The sequence below is a fragment of the Pyrus communis genome, chromosome 6 (genome assembly GCF_041283825.1).
Source record: "Pyrus communis isolate YQ-2024b chromosome 6, ASM4128382v1, whole genome shotgun sequence".
NCBI lineage: Eukaryota > Viridiplantae > Streptophyta > Magnoliopsida > Rosales > Rosaceae > Pyrus > Pyrus communis.
In genome coordinates, this window is record NC_142570.1 from 23472208 (window position 1) to 23494551 (window position 22344).

The following is a 22344-nucleotide window of genomic DNA, read 5'->3' on the forward strand; positions in this document are numbered from 1 at the left end:
GCATTTCTCGAGAAATTTCGTATCTTACACCAGATTTTCACTAATTTAACTTACCAATATAGGATTATGGAGTTTAATTTAAGTTTCTCCGTTAACTTTTTATGGTTTAAAAGTGGCTTCGATGAAATCAACTCAAGCACCCAATTAGACAAACATCATGAAGAACTAGAAGGATTCTAAGTTATTAAAAGCTTGTGTACTACACGTGATGATTCTCAGTTTCGACTCACATAAATGACGAGAATGATTTAACATTTATATTAAATTCGATACTTAGTTGTAATTAGGTCATTGTGGCTTTGGCCTAAAGCCACCTCGCATTATCAGAATATCTTTGTATAAGACGAAGTAACCTCCATTTGCCGTTGCCCAAATTATTTCATGCGGTATACATTTCAAATTGACCTTCGCACCTAATGCGAGTATCATGGAAGAAAAATTGAAACACAAGCAGCTTGGTCTTCCTTACTCTAGAATTTCCAAAGCTACGAATAAGCTTTACCGTTTTACCTGACCTTAGTTATATAAAAAGGGCAACCCTAAGCTAACAAGACTCCTCGCTTTGTGAGAGTCGGGAGGAACGTCTAAGTAGCTTAGTTATATATATAAATTTACTGTGCATCAAGCATTGACATTTGTCTGCTTGCTTTGTCTTCCTCATTGAACCTGTATAAATTCTCAAGATCCTGAAGTTAACTGCAAACCAGAAGTTGATGAGTTTCAAACATTGCCAGTTTCTGAAAGGACTCTCTCTATCTCCTCCACGAGCCGTTCTTTTTCATCCATTAGATCTTCATTTTGCTTCTGCAGCTCCTCTATCTGCTTAGTCTGCTCAGAATCCTTCCTGAAACAATGTAACACTTAGATAATCAATGAAGTTTCAGATAGAACACGAAGGCGTGTTTCTAGCAGTCAAACCAAAAGCTTTCGTGCTCCCAAAAAGACCCTGTCAGTTGATTTGATCTAACTGGCAATACTTTCGAAAGACTTTGCTCGACAATTTACTAGTTCTAGCACTTAACCGACAGACTTAACTAAGTTTCGGACGAACAAAGCCTATTAACAGAAGTTAGTTAGAAGCTCTAACGCACAGCAAGTTTCTGAACCATAAAAATCTTGATTAATACAACTAGAAAGTTTATGTCATTTAGCAAACAACTGCACCATTCCATCTTAGATACGGATATTCAACGGTTGTATGCATAATGTGACTTGAGTGAAAGAGCAAATAAGTTGCTTCGTACGCGGAAACATCAAAGTAGAAAATTCTGAGGAAATGAAAGCTAATCTGTTTCGTTACCTATTCATGAAGGACAAGTTCAGTTTGAGTGATCGCACTTCCTTTTCAAGATTTTCGCACCGCTTCAAGACAGATTGCATATCAGATGGAATTACTGGAGTTGAGTTCCTTCCCTTTGCCTCCGCCATTCTACATCGACAAGAAACTTAACGTAAATATAACCTTCTCATCTCTAAAACACATGTAGCACTTTCTAGATAATTTCCATTGCTTCACGTTGCCTAAAAAGATATGTTCTGGCATCACTTGAACCTGCTCACTGATTTTAACATAAAATCCTCCTCAACTTCTCCTCCTAGAATTCCTAACAAAAGTTACAATCTTCAATACGAAAAGTTCACTCTTCAATGCGATCAATTTGATGTCAGACAGTATGTGAGATAAGTATGCTCGTGTTTTTTCCGCTATCGTATCTTATGTGAACCCGTGTGCTTAAAATCAACCCATTTATCCTTAACTCATATATGAGCATCCAAATTTGAAAAAAAAAAAAACTGGAATCAAGATTCAATGGATAGCCAATTAACTAAATCTGCTCCCATTTGTTAACAAAAATATGGAAATAAAGAAAAGAAAATCTAAATTTCGAAGAAGAGAAGTTTTTTCGGGGGAAGACAATACTATCCCCCATTGTGGGTATTGCTGTACTTACTTCCGTGACCTCTCCACCCTGCGTTTTTTTGTTGCATCCTCCTTGTCCACTGCATAACATTTTGTTTTGGTTAGAGAGAATACTATGAGGGGAAAAAATGTCAGGTAAGTCCAAAGGCTTCCTAGTTCACCTCGAACATAAGAACCTTCCGTTGTATGTGTTGCACATCATAAGTAAAGAGTTTGGTTTTTCTTGTCCCATCAACTAGATTACATTCCATTCTAAAATCTCATAAAGTTCAATTCATAAGTATGCTTTAAGAACCAAGAACATTCTGGTTTAATTTATTCATAGAGGTAACATTGACACGAAATCGTTAACTCACTATGATGAAGTTTTAGTCATAATTGGATACCTGAAACAGCTGATGTCACTGATCCGTAGCGGTCTAAACGTTTCCCACTCTGTGAAATATGCCAAGTTAAAGAACAAAGAAAAATGAAACTTGGTAAATGTTTTAGATGTTTTCATAATAACATGCTGTACTCAATGTCCAAGAGTAGAGTATACCTTTTGGTCATCTTTCAAATTGCCAATTATCCGTTCTCTGACATCTGTAGTTCCACGACAAGATATATAATTTAGTTACATGAAACGCTCACAGATGCGTACCAGAATTAACTTTTTATTAGTAGTGCTAATATGTCTTCATAAACATTTTTAATCACAAGCGGAGAAAGAAAGGTGTGCATCTGAAACATCTGCACAGGCATACAGTTGCATTTTGTGCTGATAGTCTTTTAATTTTGTACAAATTTTCATTTACTCTGGTAAATGGAAACAAAAAGATAATTCCGATCATAGTTCTTTCACAATTTTAAGATGTATCATGATGGTAATTATGCATCTTGGGCTAATCGATTTATTTTGTATGTTGGTTCTCTGTCAACGAAACTTGCATAAGATAACTCAAGGGCTTCTAAAAGCTAAAGGGTCACTGATATGAGTCTGCAACACAATTTTCATAAGAAGGGAACAGTGACTTAAAAAGGATCACCTTTGGATCTAGAGCTTTCAGCTCGTTTGATTGAACTTTCACAAATGCTCAGGGTTTGACCTGAATTGCTGGGACCGTCACATGCATCAAAACCAGATGAAACTACTGGTGCAGCAGCAGATGATTCACTTTGGGAACGTTCTTGAGAAGTCCTGCTTACGGGATTTGGGTTTGTGATATTTACAAAACCTTCCATCTGAAGATCCAGTGAACCTTCAACGTTCTGTGTAATTCTATGACCATTAACTTGGATAGTGGATACTTCCTGAAATGTTCCAGCTGCCATATCATGAAGTTGATCCCTTTCCCCTTGATCAAAACCGGTGTTGAAAATAACTTCTTGAACTGAGAAACGTCCATTGGATCTATCATCATCCACACTTTGTTTCTCGATCTGATTGCGAAGCTTTTTGCGCTCCAAGGTACCCTTTAGCATGGTCACCACAGATGAAACTTTATCCATTTCACTCATTAGTGGGGTGTTGAAAGTGGACGATGATGAATTGGATGGAGAAATGAAGGTCGCCAATTGGTTGCTGACCTCACAAATAGGAGGGTCATTGAAACCATTTGAAAACGCAAAATCCTGATTTGCTAGATTGCTATTCCCTGAAGCAGTCTGCATGACTTCCAGACCTGCTGGCATTTGAGCGTTTTGCATAGCGACATACCTCCTCCTGTATTTTAATATATACGCATTGAATGAAATGAGATGATGACATGTGCCCTCCGTACAAGTAAATAAGAAAAAAAAAATGAACTAAATTAAGGACTGCATCAACAGGAAGTTTAACAGAAATTCTGCGGTTATTATGTATAAACAAGTGTATAAAAATTACCGCAATTCAGAGGATCGGCTTCTTGTCATTGGTTGAGAACTGTGAAACCAGGCCTGCATTGATAGGAAAATATCAGATACATACAAGATGAAGCTTCCTTGAAATGAATCCTGAAAGGAATCAATATTAACATGCCTTAGCCAAGTATAACTCGCTAGCTTGTATTCCTCGTTCAACACCATGCCTGAAAAAATTGAGACCAAATTAAATCAATGTAACTATCTTAGAAAATTGTTATCGTCACCGTGTGAAGAAATTCGTATATGCTACAAGGCAGCTTATTAGAAGGGAGCAGTAGCCACCTGATTGAACTTTGATTGTTGTCACCCGAGATTTCATCAGGCATTGTATTAATTGGTGGATACAAACAATCATTGCTTCTTTTCTTTTGAAGTATACCGACATGTTGCTGACCCGGCAAGCTAGCTATTTCAGTAGAAATCCTGTGATGCACAAAGCAATTATGAGCTTATAACAAGAAAGCAAAGAAGATCAAAGATCCGGAAGTCTGAAGGTAAAAAAAACACTATGCAGTCTGGAAAATAACAACGTTTTTAAGGCGTAGCACATGATTTCCATTTAAGGGTTGCTCGAACTGCAGACTACTTACATCCGTGATCGGGTACGATGTGCAATGCTTGACGAATTATAGCAATTGGTCTGGAAAAAGTTACATGTCAATAAACAAAAAAAGACGATCAGGAAAGGGACAGAGCACCGAACCCACAAGTCCATATATCATCCAGCTTCTAATGGATTTTGTGTATCTTATGTGAAACAATTAACTGACTCAAACCTAGATAGATGTTCTATTGGACATTCAACGAATGATCAAACTTTCAAAGAGAAAAACAAGTAAATGAGTATGTAGGATAAGGATAACACGGCTGCTTGCCTCTCCATTTGTGAGCCAGCTTTTGAAGAGTTCCTCGCTATCAGTACGAAAGTTTTGAGACAAATTCTTAAAACCAAGCATCTCCATGGTTGGTAGAGGCATTGCAACTGGGCTCTCCATATAAGATCTCAGGCTCAACTCCTCACTTGTGTTCCTATAGAAGTCCGAAAGCCTTCTTCCTTCCATCTCCTGCCCCTCACTTCTTGGAATCGCCAATGCGTTTATCAACTTCTGCCGACTGCTTTCTGGTTTCACAAGAGAATCATTCACTGAGCTTCCCTTAATCCCTTCATTGACCATACTAAAAAACACTTCCCACAAACAAAAAAATAGAAGCCACCCGAATAGGGTCAACTCTTATATATACCTGTGAGCGAGCTATAATCGATCTATGTACTCAAGCAGATGATGCTCTTCTGATCCCTCTTAAACCAGCTACTTACGCGAGACGACTTTGAACCAAGTTGACACAGCAACTGTTTCTGTCTCTGCAGTCTCAAGTCTGAACTGATCAACACTACCACCATCTGGGCAAGACTTCAAACATTAAAACCAACCAGTATACGACAAAGAAGAGGTCTTAAGTACCAAGATTATAGTTTCATATGTCAGTGTTACGCGTATTTAGTTTTCCTTTGAACCATTTTACAAGCATATGCTGGTCTGCGGTCATCAAAACAAGATTATTATAAACAAAAACTGCCGTATCGTTGATTTCGGGCTATCTAAAGATTCCCTACACCAAACATTGTCTCGTCTTTGTCACGAAACTTTCATTCTTGCAGCAGTAAATTACTTCCATTCTTCAACGGTCTGTCAAACGCAGGCAGATTAAAAAATGAATCAAACCTTATTAAGTTCAATGTAACCCGGTAAGATATGCAAGAGGCCTGTAGCTCAAGAGGTTAAGAGCGTTTATTCCTGTTCCCGAGGTTTGTGTTCGGCTTTCATCACACCAATTTGCTTAGGGTAGAAACAGCTAAGCAATGATGGCAGCAAGAAATGGACTTGCTTGATTATGTTTATTTAAAAAGGGTAGCCGTTGGGAGGGCGTTGTATTAGTGTTGGGGAGGTACCATCTGACTCGTGGACTTTATATAATATGGTAAATTGGTAATGGTCGATTCAGAAATTTAATATCCACCAAGTGGGAATTTTTTATAGGACTATAAAAATCATAGGCTCCAAACACAAGCCAATTTAATTTTGTTTTTGCTAATCAATTTGAAGGCTTAAGACGTAGGAGGATTATTTTTTGGATCACTTTGATTCTGGTCTCTAATCAACCTAATTGTTATATTGAAATTTTGTTTGTTTAAATATTTTGATTGGGGTCCTTAACATCATTTAACGGGAGGACGATCGTGGTAAGTTCCACAATAGGTCTGACATAACTAAGTATCAAACTAAACATAAATATTGTACGTTATTGTCACCCATGTGAGTCGAAAATGAGATATCTCACTTACAAATAAAACGAAATACCACTAGACAATAATACTAGTTGTTTAACTCACAATTTTTTTTTCTTTTTCTTTAGACAAACTATAAAATAATTATGATAAAATCTTCTAAATTACAGGATGAAAAATTAGAACTAGAATAAAGAGAGTGAAACACACTGCTCACGAAAATTAAAGGAAAGAACAGATGCATTTAGGGAGGACCCAAATTGGATGTCAAAGTCGCCTATAAACTAACCCTGCTTCAACAAGGATGTTCTTACCCATCATATCCACTCAGATTACAACACGTACACAATATTTATAGGATTTTGCAATGAATCTTCAGAATTCCGATTTTACTGTACTCATCGACTCAATCTGTTTGGGTAGCTACAGCTTGGAACTCAAAAGACTGGGCAATACATCGATTTGGTTGCTACAAGCCACACTCTAAAATCAGCAAATTCCAGTGAGCATTCGAAACATAACAATTCTTGTGTATAATATAACGAGAGAAGTTTTTTCATCAAGCGTTTAAGCAATTACCATCCTTTCTAAAACAAAATGACACGCTGCAAGTGCAATACGAATTAGAATCATTCATCGATACAAAGTTTCACTAAAACTCCAAAGTCTTTCAGATTTCAAGGTGCAGTTAGTCGAAAACACAATTAACTGTTGTTCAGATCAAAGAAACACATACTACTAACACCATTTACAAAGGGACGGCCCAGATTAATTAAGATCAGCTGAAAGTTACAAATTCCGAACAATCCACGGTACCAAGGATAATGTGGTTCAACATCCTCACTAGTAATACAATTTGAACGACATACCACTAATCAATCTCCACTGGCACAGCCCCTACAGCCACAATGCACACACTCTATAACCTTCTCCTCCCTCAGATGCTTGGGCACTCGGCAAACACACGTGGTGGCAAAGTTATGATCCCGAGGCTGCATGCATCTTAAACAACAGAGGCGTTCGTATCCAGGCTGCAATTCAGACACAAGCCTTATGTCATGATTTGTCATCACAGTTGACTTATACTAATATATTAATTCATAAATATTAAATGTGGATAAAAGGACGCAATGTACATGAATTTGCTATATATTCCTTAACATTTTTGGTATCCTAATTAAAGTACAGAAGTTCGTTTTTAACTTACTAATGCAGCTGACAATGCAAAATCCAATACATATTCCTTTACCTTCATCGTCAGCATATCCATGTCATACTACCCATGTCCTATGTCTATGTATTCCAACACATATAACTTGACCTTCATGGTGGGCGTATCCATGTCATACTACCCATGTCCTATATCTATGTATTTCCCCCTGAATTGGCTAATTTTCTAGCAATGCTAAGTTTACTCCAATTTTCTTATAATAAATATTCATGCTTATGTTCTTTCAACTTTATTTACAGGTGTTTCATGATTAAAAGGGCGACCCCAAGCCAACAAGGCTCTCCGCTTCCAATTCAAAACTAGGCAACTTATTTCCAAGTTCGATATACCATGCAGTCAACTTCATACACATATAAACCAGACAAAGGAAAGAAAACGCCAACTAATAGCAAATAAGGGTAGAAGAGATCTGAGACAAACCTTTTTCCATTTTGCAATTAGATTGCGGTCAGCATAGCCTTGGTCCAGGCAGAACTCATATAGTTCCTTGGATATTTCCTTTCTTCGATGGTAAAGGTCGAAAATATAGCGGCTCTTTTGATGTGCAATTTTGAAAATAGGCCACAAGGTCTCACATTTTCTCTTACCATCATGAGTATCATTCTCCGCTGTCCAAAAGATAAAGGAAACATTCATCAGTGTACTTTTGAATTCTTATACGCATCGATTTTTAAAAGTTCAATGAACAATGTAATAAAAACACGGAAAAAATTAAACCTTCTCTCATCTTAGCTTGTAGCTCACGAAGAGTAGGCTCAATCAGTTCCCATCCTTCTGGGTATTTGACTCGGTTAGTCTTCACCTTTGGCATTTTCTACCTGTCGTCCGTGGCAACATATAAGCTCAAAAACTCAATCCGCAGCAGCAATAGAATCAACAAGAAAAGAAGGCGTTTCCAAGAATATATTAATTAGCGAAAATCACAAATGATAAGCACCAAGCCCGAACCCAGGATTTGAAACTGGATTGGGCTGAACTTTTAAGCCAATTTCCTAAGTCATAAGTTCCTCTCTAAATTTGGGCATAGTCTAATTTGTTTTTATGGAATTTCCCCACAAAATGATAACCTAACAACAATACAATTATACAAAATCAACTAAAATTCAAAGACCAACATCTGGAGCTCCAATCCAATCCCAAAATTCAACTAAACTAAAATCAGAAATTGGACATCAATTCAATAATCCCTAAATCCCTAGATTAGACATCCAATTAAAAAAACCCTAATTCCTAAATCCGTAAATCAGAATTTAGAAACAGTAATCAGAAGAAATTAGCCTGGAATAAGTAGAAGACTTGAACAAGAAGAAGAAGAGAGAAATGGGCTTATCGATGAAGAAGGACTTACGGCTCAGGAAGGAGGAGCAGTGGAGCGGCTGCAATGCGGAGGAGGAAACACGCTGTCGGATTAAAATGGGCTTTCGCTTTTTTTTTTTTTTTTTTTTTGTCAAATATCAGATTACAGAGCCGACAGTGTTCGAATAAAAGACAACACTCATGTCCAACACCACAGGGAGCCGCTTACAAAAAAAAAAAAAAAAAAAAAAGCTCTTGTTAAATTGGTATAAAAAGTGCTTTTAGATATTTTAAAATCATAACCAAACAAGTTACAAGTAATTTATATTTTACTTAAAATCATATCATATAACTTGTCAAACTAAACTCGTGCGTCTCATACTGTGCACATACAAGTGCATGTATACTTTTTTTTCTTAAAAAGGGAATAAATGGTGGTAAGTTACAGTTATTTACTTTTTTCGAGGGTCACAGAGACATTTCAGCCTCCTTTAATTAGAAGTCTGACTTTCACATCAGCAGTGGGTTTCGAACAATCTTCAATTTTTAGTTTGAATGAAGCCTTACAATCCGTGCTTTATCGCTTAACGATCAGCTCGTAGTTAAATGTATGAGTACTGAACATATACCTCCCACAAGTCTTCTTGTAAGTCGCATAAATAATACGAATGTGTAAAGTACTTTTTAGCCGTATAAGATATCAATCATCCTCATATATCATGTACCATAATACAGATGCACGTTTTGTACAAGCAAAGATACAATATATTATGCAGATTACAGATGCATTTTTAAGTTTCAAAAGCACTTTCTGCAAAAGCACGGTCATAATACTGTACTAGTTTCATTGTTCCAAAACCCCAGCGTACAACTCTCCTCCCGCCCGTCCAAACATCCACGGCGGGCGAAGTTGTTCCCCCTCTTTCGCTTCCCTCTCCCTTTCTTTCTTCTATCTCTGCAACCTGCCGAACCATAACCAGAACCAAACGCGACCTTTCCATCTTCCCGATCGGCCGATTCGATTCCCAATCTCAGATGGAAGCTACTCCTTCCTCCACTCTCTCTCTGCCCAAACCCATCGACATCTCCTCTGACCAATTGAGGTTTTTGAACCACCATTTCCCAGCCCAGGAAGATGTTCTTCACAAAGCTCCTCCTCTTTTGGCAGCGCTTCGCTCTCAATACTCTGATTTGAATTCTCATCTCCAAGCGCTCCAAACAACTCTCACCCAACGCACCGTGTCCTGGATTCGCCTCTCGTCATCGGCGAAAACCGCCCTCCACAATCTTCACATCAGTCTTCAGAATCTCAGCCTCCTCACTTCCCAGTGTACGTGCATTTTTTTATCTCCATATGGGTTTTCGAAATTTGGGTCATTTAACTCATCTCCTCTTTTGGGGGCATTGCAGGTGGGAGTGGCTTGAAGAAGCTGCAGCGAGTTTTGTATACGGAACTGCCTCAGCTTGCTAGGGAAGTGTTGCGAATTGAGACCATTCGCAGTTATCTTGGTGAGTTAGGGAGTGACCATTTTGTAATGCATTCTTCAATTTCAGATATTTGTGTAATTTAGTGTATACGCCATTGAAGCCTTGCAGTTCTCAATAACTCAGTGCCACTTTATTGAATTAACTCAACCATTGTTTAAAAGCTGTCGATTCTGAATTCCTCACATTCATGTTCTGTTCTTTTAAACTATGTAATTTTGTTGAGTACACTTTGACAAAGCGATGCCAAAAAGACAGTATAGTAGATTTATAATGCCAAATGTACCACATAATACATATGATTCTTATGTTAATTGCACAAGGTGGCTGCAAATGTGTAGCTCATCCATGTAACTCCCTTCAAGCCTGCCCTTATTTTTACAAGTTTCGCTATACTATTTACTACTTTTTGGGCTCAAAATGCTTAGCATTCATAGATTACACGTAGGACATATAATGCATAAGATGTCCCTGCCAAATTTCATCCGGTAACCTAACCACAAAAACTTTTCACTTTTCTATTGCAAAGAGTGAAGCAGTAAACTGTGTGATTGTTTTGTAATACTGTAGTCTTTGATATCTACATTGTACAGAAGATATTATTACTCGAAAGCAGTTTACCATGTTACCACGTTATGCATTAGGTACCATATTATATATTGCTAGCATTTGCTTTATACACATTACTCCAAATATCTAGGTACATCCGACACATCTTTGAATTACAAAATATTTACAAACCTTGTTAGATTGATTTTTGTAACTCGAATACATTGTTGTGTTTTATGGTGGAAAAGTTATCGAGTAAATCCCATATCTCATTTGTTACAAGGCTGAAATTGTTATTGAATGTGTGTTTTCTTCAAAATGCTTGTGATAGTGAGCTCCTAAATCCGAAATTGTGATGCTGCTGCAGTATTTTCACATCACATTTTCCATTTTCTCTTTTGTATCTTTTTTTTTTATTTTTATTTTTTTTATTTATAATTTATAATTTATTTTCTCTTGATATCCAAACGTCTTATATTTCACTGCTGGATGTGACATGCATTTCATTCTTGATATTGCTTTCAGTGATGTAGAAGTCTCAAGCTAAACTACCCTCTTAATATTTCAGAGACTACTCTACAGTTAGAAGCTCGGGTTGGAGATCTAGAAGATGCAGTTTTCTGTTTTGTGAATTTCCGTGGTGGAAAAATGTTCTCTGGAATGCTTTCAAATTCATCTGTATCGACTGAAACAATTTTTTCATTTCTTCTTCTTTTTTTTTTTTTTTTAAATGCAGAGTTGAATGGTAGATTAATTGACAAGGGTCAGTTGATCATACCGTATCTTATGAATGCAGGATGCTGGAACAAAGCACGAAAAGTTGCTTCAAGCCATAAAAGCATTGAATGATTTGGAAGTGTTGGTTGATGTTATGAAACTTCGACCACAGTGGTATCATCTTTTGACATCTGTTGATGGGAGGGTGGATAAAACTCTGGCTATTCTTCGTCCACAAGTTTTTGCTGATCACAGATCTCTTCTTGCTTCTCTGGGATGGCCGCCAAAACTTTCAACATCACAAATAGAAAGTGAGAAAATCTCAGGTCTCCCAAACCCATTAGTTTTAATGCAGGGGGAAAAAAGAAAGAGTTATTCGAATAGCTTTTTAGCTCTCTGTGCTTTACAGCATCTACAAACAAGGCGTGAAAAACGACAGCTCAATCTCTTAGGACAAGAGGTGTGCATGATACAGCTTTGGGCTATTGATGAATTGGTATCTCCTATTGCCTCACGGTTGGAATACCACTTTTCCAAGTGGATTGACCAGCCTGAACTTATATTTGCTCTTGCACACAAAACTACAAGGGGTTTTATTGCAGGAGTTGATGATGTGTTGCAGCCTCTGATTGATAAAGCAAGATTGGTAAACTATAGTGCTAAAGAAGCTTGGGTTGTTGCCATGGTACAACTGCTCTCTGAATTTTTGGCAAAAAGAATTTTTACAGATCTTGCAGAAAGATACAAGGACAAACAAATGAAATCTGAAGTTAGAGAATTATGGCTTCATCTGGTCGACCTTATAGTTTTATTTGATAAACAAATGCAGTCACTTGTAAGTTCAGACGTCACTCTGTTTCTGACAGAGTCAGAAAGGGTGGAGAGTCTTTCTGGAAGCATTTCAGCGTTGATGGTGTTTTGTAAAAGGCCGGATTGGCTGAAGATTTGGGGAAAGATAGAGTTTAAAAATGCCTGTAGGAAATTCAAAACAGATTTGAAATCTGAACGAGCTTGGTTAGTTGATGAAAAACATCAAGATGCCTTGCAATTGGATACGGAATTTGAGCAGTTTCTTCTTTCAACTAGAGAAGACTACAGAGCTCCGTTAATTGCAGAATCTGCCCTTAGAATCGCCTGGGAAATGGTTGAAAAATGCCAAACTATGCCTTCCACTTTAGCACGTATACAATTTGTTAGGTCAACTGCCGTCAGATTCCTCTGGTACTTTTTTAAAGTTTTGCTTCTACGGTGCAAGGAAACTGAAATTTATCCTGACAATCTTGATGATGATGCCTTAGTTAGACTATCTGGATCAGTTAATGCTGCCAAATATGTCGAATCCAAACTTCGACAGTGGAGTGATGATGTGAACTTATTGGAGATGAAAGTTGCTGAAAATGATACTAGTGACCGGGAGAAAGATGACAGTAACGAGATCAGTTTCTTCAGAGAAGAAATAAAAAGCTTGTCAGAGCTTGCAACTAACTGGTTGTTGGAGATCATTTCTGTTCTCCTTCGTCAGTTTGAAACTCTTTCATGGGAATATGTGCAAAAGGTGAAACATTATGACCAACAACTAGAAGGCTTGACTCCAGTCGAAGTATCAGCAGCCATGGATATAACTATATCAGTTGATTTCGTTGAACCGTTAGATGTTTTGAGAAGTCATCTCATGCTTTTGAGAATGCGTCTTAATCCCAAAGACTTCTTAGATCTGTGGAGAAGTGTTTCTGAGGGACTTGACCATTTCGTATCTTACAGTGGTATCGGATGTGGTATTCAACCTTTTGATAATAGGATCAAACACTTCGAAACGGATATGCAAGCATTGTTTTCTGTTTTCCAGCCTTTTTGTGTTCGGCCTGAAGCATTTTTTCCCCGTACTATAGAGACCATAAAGCTACTGAAAATGAACAAAGGGAGAAGGTGAAGCATTTCAGGTAATTTCTTAATTCTTAAAATGGTGACAAAATGGTGACAATGAAACAAATTTTGTGCATTTATCTGGAATTTTACATGTATCTTTTGATGAAAGTGGAATTAGCTTGAGGGTATGAAAAGCATGAAAAGCAAGAGAAACAAAGCGTGCAAGTTTTTCACAGAATAAGAAAATAAGAAAATAAGTGAAAATAGCTTGAGTAACACATGCAAAAGCGTTTAAATTAGATACAATTTTCTTGTTACATCCAGGATCATTAGGATGCAAGTGTTAACAAGTTTTACTTTATTTACCTTTTTACCATAAGCCTTATCAAAATAAAGTAAGCAAAGTACAACATCATTGTTCAGGAGTGGACGAGTAGTTCACCAAATGAATAGTAAGTCTACCATCCACTAACTATAGAGAAGTAACATAGCAACATTTCTCGATAAACAGTTGCTACCCAATAGTTGGGGCAGAAGGTCAATGTTTTATGGGGTGTACTGGCGTTAGCTTTCTGAGTTATTTGGATGAAACACAAAATGGTTTTAAGATTGCAGTGGTGCGGTGGTTGATGAGCTTTTGGATGAGGTCAGATTCTGGTCCTTGCTGTAGGCTTTTGATGTTTATAAAGTAACAAGTTCAAGGCCTTTCTCCTATTCTTTTAGATTGGAAGGCTGAAGAACCCTAGATATGTTGGAATTGGTTTTATTAGGGGTTGGATTTTGTTCTGGGAAGAAATTATTATATATCTATTACTTTTGAATTGGATTCCTGGTCAACTCTATCTTATTTTGTTTAGATGAGTACTAACATGTTTGTATTCATCAAAAAATATGAAGTTACCAACCTTTAGCGGAATAATGGAGTATGGATAAAATACTTGTATATGCTACCTTCCCATAGCAACGCCCTCAATTAAGTTCCTATCTTCCTCTCTCACGAACAACCCATACTTAGGACATCAACCATTAACTTTTGTAGAAACAAAGACATGAATCCCTCTTGTTAGGCCTCCATATAGAAGTCCAAACCTCTCTGATGTCCTCCCATAGCTCAGGCAGTCAGTGATTTACAACCTCCACCATCTGCAGAAACATTTCCTAGCCAACAAGGCAACAGATAATCTAAACAGGCCATTGATGAAGAATAAAGCATTTATTGGTATTCCATCAATGAAGAATCCCTGGAAAATCCTCAACAAAATGTCCTGACCGGCCCCCTAATTACTAGACCAACCTGCTATAATAATTCCATAAACACCTAGCGAAGATATGGCAAACAAATAAAGTAGCCCGAAAAGGAACTGCAGTGATCTTGAATAGGAATCCTACAGCGATAGATAGAATCCCCATAAAAATACCACTAGATCGATAAGGAGTTGATAGAGCTTTCCCTCTAGTTGACAATACTTCTTATCCACAAACTGTTCGAGATCTTCGACGACACATATTTCGATCAGTTCTCCACTTCCCAACAATCTTGAAAGCGCACCATTACAAATCCATATTCCCCACCCAGGCAACTTCCCGCTGTCACAATTTTAATATTCAAAACTTTTATTCCTAGCTTAAAAAAATCCCAGAGCGTTTAGTTTCAGAGCAAAGTCCATCTTGTGAAGAAGCATTGGAACTTGGATGGTTTGTAAATCTGTCATAACATCTACAGTTAATCACTATTGTCCTTTTATTCTGGAAATTCCTTAGCCGCTTTTCCTCGTACTGATGGACAGGTTGACAAGACTGCCTTTTTAGTTCTTAGAAACTTGTGTTGTGGTTTAAAGACTTCCTGTTGTAGAATAACAACATTGGAGTTTGCAGATGTTTGAAAATTTGAATTAATAGGGATAATGGGGCCTGATCTTGAAGAAACTGGTTGCTGCAATTGTGGAACAGATGCAGTTCCCTCCAGAATTTTGGTATTGTTTGGTCGTTTATTTTGGGCTGAAGTGGTCGAAATTATATGCTTTAGGCTTCTATTGGAAGAAAACATCAAGGGTTGGGGCTGGTAAACAACTTGGGTTAATACTTATTTTTATTTTAATTATAATTAGGGACTGATTATTCTTTTCTTCTTTTTTTTTCATGAGTAGAATATGAAATTGGTAATATATTTGATTATGAAGGTTTGCAAATGTATCAAATGTTCAAATTTCGATTGGCAATCATTATTTTTCAGAAGTCCTGGTCTTGATAAATAAGTTTATTCTGCATCTTGGTTGTTGTCTTTTGTTATACTGTTTTGCTGGAAGTTGTTATTTTTGTTACTTCTTTTGTGATCGTATAAGCTGTCTCACTTTTGTCTGTTTAAATAAACTAGGTGTACCTTGGCCTAGTTGCCCATATACGAGTCCTTGGACCAGTGCAATGTGGGGAAACGGCAATATATCTGAAATTGGAGCAACCATAGTAGCATGTCCATGTTCCGTGGTTCTCGACACTCTAGTAGTTGTTGGACCTTGCTAGCAACAGAGGAAGTCTTGCAGACCCTTTACGACAGTCGTCCATAAACCTCACTAGGCCCTAAAATGGCCAAAAATTGTGAAGGTGCTGGGTGCGGTGGTAGTTGCAGGCTGCATCCTCCCTATCATTGAGGCACAACAGTAAATATGAATCCTGGTGGTGGCGTTTACGATGGTTATGCTGGTTTTCGCTGGAGCATGGTGTGGCGTGCTGCATAACATAATGGTTGGTTGCAATTACGGTATCATTTGAAGATTATTGACGGCATATTTTAACCCGGTTATCAAGCTCAAAAACCGAAACGCCTGAGGATGAGATATGTGTCGAAAGCTGTAAAAGGAGCAATACTCGCAATGTTTAAAGAAGATAGGTTTTTTGTGTGTTGTTGATTTATAAGGATTTTCTTTTCTTTCTATTTAGCCCAGTCTCGGCTGACTTCACTTAGTGGGATAACGCTTGGTTGTTGTTTGTCTATTTAACCACTCTTGGTTAGGACCAAAATGTATGGATTGTAGCAGTCACACTCTAAGAATACTGAATTCGAATGTGCCTTCGTGCTTCATTTACAGTCAATTTTTGTGAATATAGAGGAAGTCATTTTATATTTTTCCTTTTTATGACAAGACGATATGTTATTCTAAACTAATTCACGGGAAAGAGGATTCAAACTTTGGTGGTCAGCTAGCCTCCTAATCGTATGTGCAACTGATAACTCCTTCTTGGGATGCAATTTGATGCAGAGTACCAACCTATCGACTATGCGGAGACTAACCCAAACAAAAGTTTTCAATGCTGAATTGGTTGCACCATTTTAACCCAAATAAGCAAACGTAGTGGATTTCCCTGGTGGTTAGGGCCTACCCTCTTCAACGCACTGCGTTCTAGGGTTCAAACCCTTCTCATAGTGTAGACGAGCATAGAATATCACTCATACTATAAAAATAAAGTACAGAAATGAATTCCCGAAATCAACCACATCCATCACAATATAGCACAAATACAACATTAGACAACAGATTATTCGAATTTCGGTGTGGAAAAATAGATGAAATTCTGTGAGATACTTTTACACAAATCACATATAAGATTATCGCTCTTTTATCTCCAGGTAAGTTTGCCTATACAATCTCTATATGAGCTCAATATATTCTATTCAACACCACGATAATTAAGCACATTCGGTGCCCACTCAAATCGTATATCGTTGTACAGGGGAATGATAAACTCCGTTGCCACAACTCCAAATTTGTAGAATCTAGGACCGAACACCTTGCAGACGAAAATGGAATTAGCACTTCTCAATAAACTGTGCTGCCTACTTCTCAAGAGTTCTTAAGAAGAACGATGATCTCCGGGAGGCCGAGCCTTTTTCCATACTGGATAGCCAGCCAACCCACAAAAGAGATGTATGCCACAAGTAAACAAGTGCGCCTGAAACCGATAGTAAGCACTCTTGCAGCCAAAATCTGAGGCAACCGAAATTTCATTTGCTGCAGCAGTCTAACAAAGAATATGGAGATGACAGAAGTTGAAAACCCACTAATAACTCCAGCTATGGTTTCCCACCTCCAAAACACGCTTTGTTTCTGGCTGAAAATCCAGGCATGTAAAATCTTCGTCGCCCTGAAATATAAGAGACACCATTACTAAGTAAGACCATACAAGTACAAAACACAAAACATACATGAACAGAGGATTTATTCAAGTGTAAATTCATGACTGCTCCACTTAATTCTCTATATACACTGCACTTATTTATTATCAGGAGAAATTTTTCCTAAACAAAATGAAAATTCTCAATTGCTACGTTTGACACTAGATAAAAAAATTTAATAGTTGCGGAAGAGAAGTGAACAATAACGTGGATAAAGCTATATCTAAATTTACATGCTACTGTCGTCTGCACATGCTAGAGACTATGAAGAGGCTGGAATAAACACACCGCTAAAACAGATGGCTGCCTGCCTGTAGAAGAAAAAAAATGCACATGCAATAGGTTGACATGGAAAAAAAGGGTGTCGAGACAAACTCTTTTGCAGTGAACCATGATGAGAGAGTCCTTTCTCAGATTTGCACACAAATACTCTCTCCATTCCTTCAGAACCTTTTGGTACAAAGCCCATGGTTTACATGTATGCAGCATCAGCTCCAAGTGCTTCTTTTGATAAGAAAGCAGTGGCTTGTATGTATTTAAAATCCAAGTAATATGCATACCTTATTTCCTTCACCTAAACCACCTCACTGACCAAAATCAAATGTATTGTGGGATGAAGCCAACTACTTACTCGTGAAAACAGATGATTACAGTTATGGAATAAGTTAATCAGTGCCACGTTCTTGCTATAACTACCACCAGAAACAAACTCAACCAACAAAAGCTCCGTATACCTGGTTTGTTAACGATTTCATGCAAATTAGCATGAAGAGTATTATTTGATAACTATTCCTCAATATACGCCACCTCCTCTTAATGATATGTGCAGTCGTTTATCAATTTATTCCAGAAATCAAATTAAAGAGTTTCTCTTAGGTCTCTTTCCTAGAACTCTTTTTTGTTTAAGGATGATAATGGATTAGGCAAGTCAACCTATACATAAGGCTTAGGTCATTGGTCTACCATAGTAGCCACCTCTAAACCCGCACAAGACGGTAAGAAAGAACCAAGACCTTGGGATTTATCCATCGACTACAAAGTAGGCTACTTCCTTCCCACTCAAGGTGATTAGAAAGGGCTAAGTCCCTGATAGAACGACCACCCTGGTTCCCTATCTCCGGATTTTGTTAAAGAAAAAAGAGCAATAAAAAATATAAGCAGGGGGACGAAGCCAAAACCGCTAAGGAAAAACAATACATCACCCACCTGGAACCCTCTTAGGTCTCTTTCCTAGAACTCAATTGTCTTCATTTCCAGCTTTGGTTCTATAGCTTTATCTCCAAATGTTTTTCTATTGCTTACAACAGGGATTCTGCTTTTTATTTTGATTTGTCACGGTTAAAACTAGTCCACCAATCTACAAGAAAGCAACAAAAATAAGAAACAAAGAACAGAAGACTATTCACTACAAACAGAACCCCATCAAAAATTGATTTTTCTATCTCAAGTAGGCTAGAGCAACATGCTTCCCCCTCTGTAGTCTGCACCCAAGTTTGAATTTCCCTTCCCGTAGTTTAGATTGATTTAGTGTAGACTATTGATCGAATAAAAATAGAAAAACAGCTGCTCGCCAATCTTCAATATAAAAGAAAGCGGCATATCTCAAAATGCAGATGAAACGGCAAGTCACAACCCAAAGGGAAGTAAAAAATAATACTCTATCCCATAACACTTCCTCCAACTACTCTCCAACCAAATTACCAGAAAAAAAAATGCTAACTGGACTAAAATTCCTTTGCCTTTGTTTCACCACCAAAACCTTATGTCTTTCACAATAGAGAGAAAAGCAACCACCCGGAATTACCGAACTGAGATGCTTCTCTGCCTAACCTCAACAAAAAATATGAAGTTAGAGGATAGTTAAGGAAAAGATGATCTTTACTTTCACCCTTTCCTTTAAAACATAATGCACCACTGGGAAGAACAATAAGAATTAGGTCTCTCCTTTGGGCCAAAGCACAGGGATTAGCCCACCCACAGGGAATTATCCAAGCAAAAAGTTCACCTTAGGAGGCATCATAGCCTTTCAAGAAAACTGGGAAGAGATGGATACACAAGTAACTCTCTAAGTATGCATGAACAAACAAAACCACTACCTTCTAGCATCTGATCTAGCATGAAAAGAAACTAGGATTCTTCAATATAGACAACCTAGAAGCAAGCTCCAAAATTCCAGTTCGCTTGAATAGCTTTCTGATTATAAAATGTTTAAACCCCTAAGAACTCTAAGTAGTACTAATTGCTTGTCAAACTCAGCATGCAAAGTATACAGTGCAAACAATTGTCTTAAATTATTATAAAACTAAGATTTTGAAATATATGCAGTCAAATTCAATTGAGCATAAAAAACTTTTCAGTAATGATGTCTCTCAGCAAGCTCTGTATGTACACTAAATATACAAACCTACTATGCAACTAAATTTTTCTATAGTTTTTTAATCAAATAGTAGATTGGAGTTTCATTCAGAATTTTCATGTATTGTTTTTTGAATCTGATGATGTTATTTCCATGTTTTTGGAACCAATATATCCATCTACGCTGATGTATTACCTTGCTTATGAGATAAGCAATCTATCTAGAAAGGCTATCCTAATGTACTTATGTGATTAAGTGAAGTTATCGAAAAACTCACATTCTTTGGAACTCATTTGGCCCCATGAAATAGAACAAAACTGATTAGCTAAATTGGAATAAGAAAAAAGTCCAAAGAAATAAGGAAGTCAGTTTGCTCACAGGATGCAATATCTTCTAATCATCTCAAATGTAGACGGATCTTTAGCTTGGCAACTGAAGAAACCATCATGATATAAGCTTACTTTGGAAATGCCATATGTGTACCAGCAGTCATAAGTTTCATTGACCTAACAAACATGAGAAATTAAAAAGAATCCTATCAAGGAGTTGAGAACCATAATGTTCAGCCATGACGTTATCTTCATAGTAAATGTGGAATTCATACACATTAATTTTAACCAAAAATGCAAATAATAATTACGCTGACCGCAGCGTATGCAAATGTAAAGGCCTTCCAACATACCTTGAACTTGTCTTTGGTCAACCATGCAGCACCAAAATTAGGTCTGCAATTAAGAGGAAGGGCCTCATTTGGAGCCTCAGCCAATGCAAGCTGAGTCTGACCAGAAGACTGATCTTTGTATTCCACCTGCAATCAGTAAACCCGAGAATTAATATTTGAATGATCAGAACATGCCAAACAGATACTACAACATACCATTCTCAATTCATGTGGTAGGAAATTAGCTAGAAACCAATATGACTAGTGTTAAAGTTTCGTGGTTCGACTCGTGTCAGGTTTATCAAGGGTTACAGGAAACATCATAGCATGACCGTAAAGCATAATTTCTTCAAACTAAAAAACAGTGACGTTACCAGTTTACTACAACACCCACTTGCCATATGCCATTCTATCATCCACATAGAATCTTTCATAGTACTCTTTTGGTTCACAGATGAACTGCATTTACCTCAAACTTGAAGAAAAAACTAACAGAGACGCACTCAAATCCAAATCTCTAATGACACAAAGTTCCAACTACAAATTACGTGTGGAAGGTCAAGCTATGCAATCAGAAATTGCTATTATTAGTTGCCTATAATTAGCATACTGCATGCCAAGAAAGATTGTTAAAGTAACCTTAAAAATTGAAGCCCAGTAGTAATCGTAACGGCAACGAAATCTTCTTCCCTCAAAAGGATAAAACACATGCTTGGCTTTATAATTGAACAATCCAAGCTCACACACCTTAGATGACTTAAGATCAACACCTGCAAAAACGAAAAACCGCTCCAACTCCATTATTATGATTTCGTGATAGATAATAAACTAACTAACAACAGATCCTTGTCTTCCGAAAACCGAACATATATCTGCGTAATTTTAACAGAAGAAAGGTGATTGTAATTAGAAAACTTGGTTGAAAAAATGTATTAAAACTATATGCATATACAAGTTTTTCAGTAATCTAACCAGAGGAAAATAGCTATATTTGTTACAGCTAAACAATCAAAAGCAGATTGCAAAAACCCTAATCTGCTAATTCGAATTCTCATTTTGAAGTCAACAAACAGTGACATTCAAGAATATCATAATTATTAAAATAAAATAAATAAATAAATAAACTTACTGCTTGAGACGATCCTGCACTGAGAGGAAACGGAAATTGGGCTCGGAATTGAGGAATCGGCGGCGAAAACGACGACGAAGGCGACGAAAAGCGATAGTGAAAAGAAAGCAAGGATAGGGAGAAGGAGACCCAGAGACCACCGGAGTATTAAATTGGCCACGCTGCCCTTCGCAGAGGCCTCCTCAGAATCCATTAAACTTGGTATATCGCGTAAATTAAAGGGAATTCGTGGGTTTTTCTGCCAAAGGTCCGGCCACCGGAGCCATTTATCCGGTGATCGGCATACCCAGTCCCCAGGAGCACTGAACAGAAGGAAGAAGAGGAATTATTGATTTTTTTTTTTTTCTTTTTTCTTCGTCGTTTCTGCGGAAGTTCCAAATGAACTATTTGGTCGCCTCGCTTCTTTTCTCACAATCCTGTTTTTCCCTCTTAATTTGTTTATATATTCTGCTCAATTATAAGCTTTCCTCAGGTAATTTTATTTTAAATCCCTAAAATTTATAATATTAATAAAAATAATATTAAAGAGATTAAATTTATTCATAATTAAATAATTACTTCATTGATTAACATGCTTAACTTTATTAAAAGGCCTAGTTGGATTAATAGTTTTTGTGGTAATAGGTTAATTGGAAGATGACCTCTGTAGTGAAAAAAAAACTAGGATTTAAGTTCTTGTGGTAAAGTCTGTTAGGATTTATGCACTAAATTAAAATATTAGGCTAAAACAGAACTCTTCATACACATATTAGGCTAAAACGGACCTCTTCATTAATTGTTAACGCATG

General features: G+C 37.3%; 4 protein-coding genes across 5 annotated transcripts; 1 reads left to right on the plus strand and 3 right to left on the minus strand.

Moving 5' to 3' along the window:
* Nucleotides 1–235: 235 nt before the first annotated feature.
* On the minus strand, nucleotides 236–5383 carry LOC137709783 (protein CYCLOPS). Of its 2 annotated transcripts, XM_088696070.1 has the most exons (12): nucleotides 5051–5383; nucleotides 4684–4928; nucleotides 4399–4448; nucleotides 4091–4231; nucleotides 3924–3972; nucleotides 3789–3841; nucleotides 2950–3626; nucleotides 2463–2506; nucleotides 2308–2356; nucleotides 1953–2001; nucleotides 1301–1429; nucleotides 236–844 (listed from the first exon to the last, which is right to left on the minus strand). In XM_088696070.1, exons 2-12 carry the CDS (start codon nucleotides 4867–4869, stop codon nucleotides 721–723), a joined length of 1551 nt encoding a protein of 516 aa, XP_088552196.1. In that variant the 5' UTR covers nucleotides 4870–4928; nucleotides 5051–5383; the 3' UTR covers nucleotides 236–720. The 2 variants fall into 2 exon arrangements, with proteins under 2 accessions (XP_088552196.1, XP_088552195.1); XM_088696069.1 differs by lacking the exon at nucleotides 5051–5383 and having other exon boundaries at nucleotides 4684–5044.
* Nucleotides 5384–6707: 1324 nt separating this feature from the next.
* Nucleotides 6708–8823, minus strand: LOC137711058 (protein BUD31 homolog 1). Its single transcript, XM_068450261.2, has 4 exons — nucleotides 8675–8823; nucleotides 8044–8144; nucleotides 7747–7934; nucleotides 6708–7126 (listed from the first exon to the last, which is right to left on the minus strand). Exons 2-4 carry the CDS (start codon nucleotides 8135–8137, stop codon nucleotides 6971–6973), a joined length of 438 nt encoding a protein of 145 aa, XP_068306362.2. The 5' UTR covers nucleotides 8138–8144; nucleotides 8675–8823; the 3' UTR covers nucleotides 6708–6970.
* Nucleotides 8824–9345: 522 nt separating this feature from the next.
* On the plus strand, nucleotides 9346–16360 carry LOC137711057 (RINT-1 / TIP-1 family). Its single transcript, XM_068450260.2, has 5 exons — nucleotides 9346–9952; nucleotides 10033–10131; nucleotides 11225–11334; nucleotides 11453–13313; nucleotides 15614–16360. The coding sequence occupies exons 1-4, from the start codon at nucleotides 9658–9660 to the stop codon at nucleotides 13301–13303; spliced, it is 2355 nt and encodes a 784-aa protein (XP_068306361.2). The 5' UTR covers nucleotides 9346–9657; the 3' UTR covers nucleotides 13304–13313; nucleotides 15614–16360.
* Nucleotides 16361–16715: 355 nt separating this feature from the next.
* LOC137711056 (exopolysaccharide production negative regulator) lies at nucleotides 16716–22015 on the minus strand. The gene is made up of 5 exons (XM_068450258.2): nucleotides 21557–22015; nucleotides 21067–21197; nucleotides 20449–20574; nucleotides 20145–20272; nucleotides 16716–17379 (listed from the first exon to the last, which is right to left on the minus strand). Exons 1-5 carry the CDS (start codon nucleotides 21747–21749, stop codon nucleotides 17079–17081), a joined length of 879 nt encoding a protein of 292 aa, XP_068306359.2. The 5' UTR covers nucleotides 21750–22015; the 3' UTR covers nucleotides 16716–17078.
* Between the last annotated feature and the right edge of the window lie 329 nt (nucleotides 22016–22344).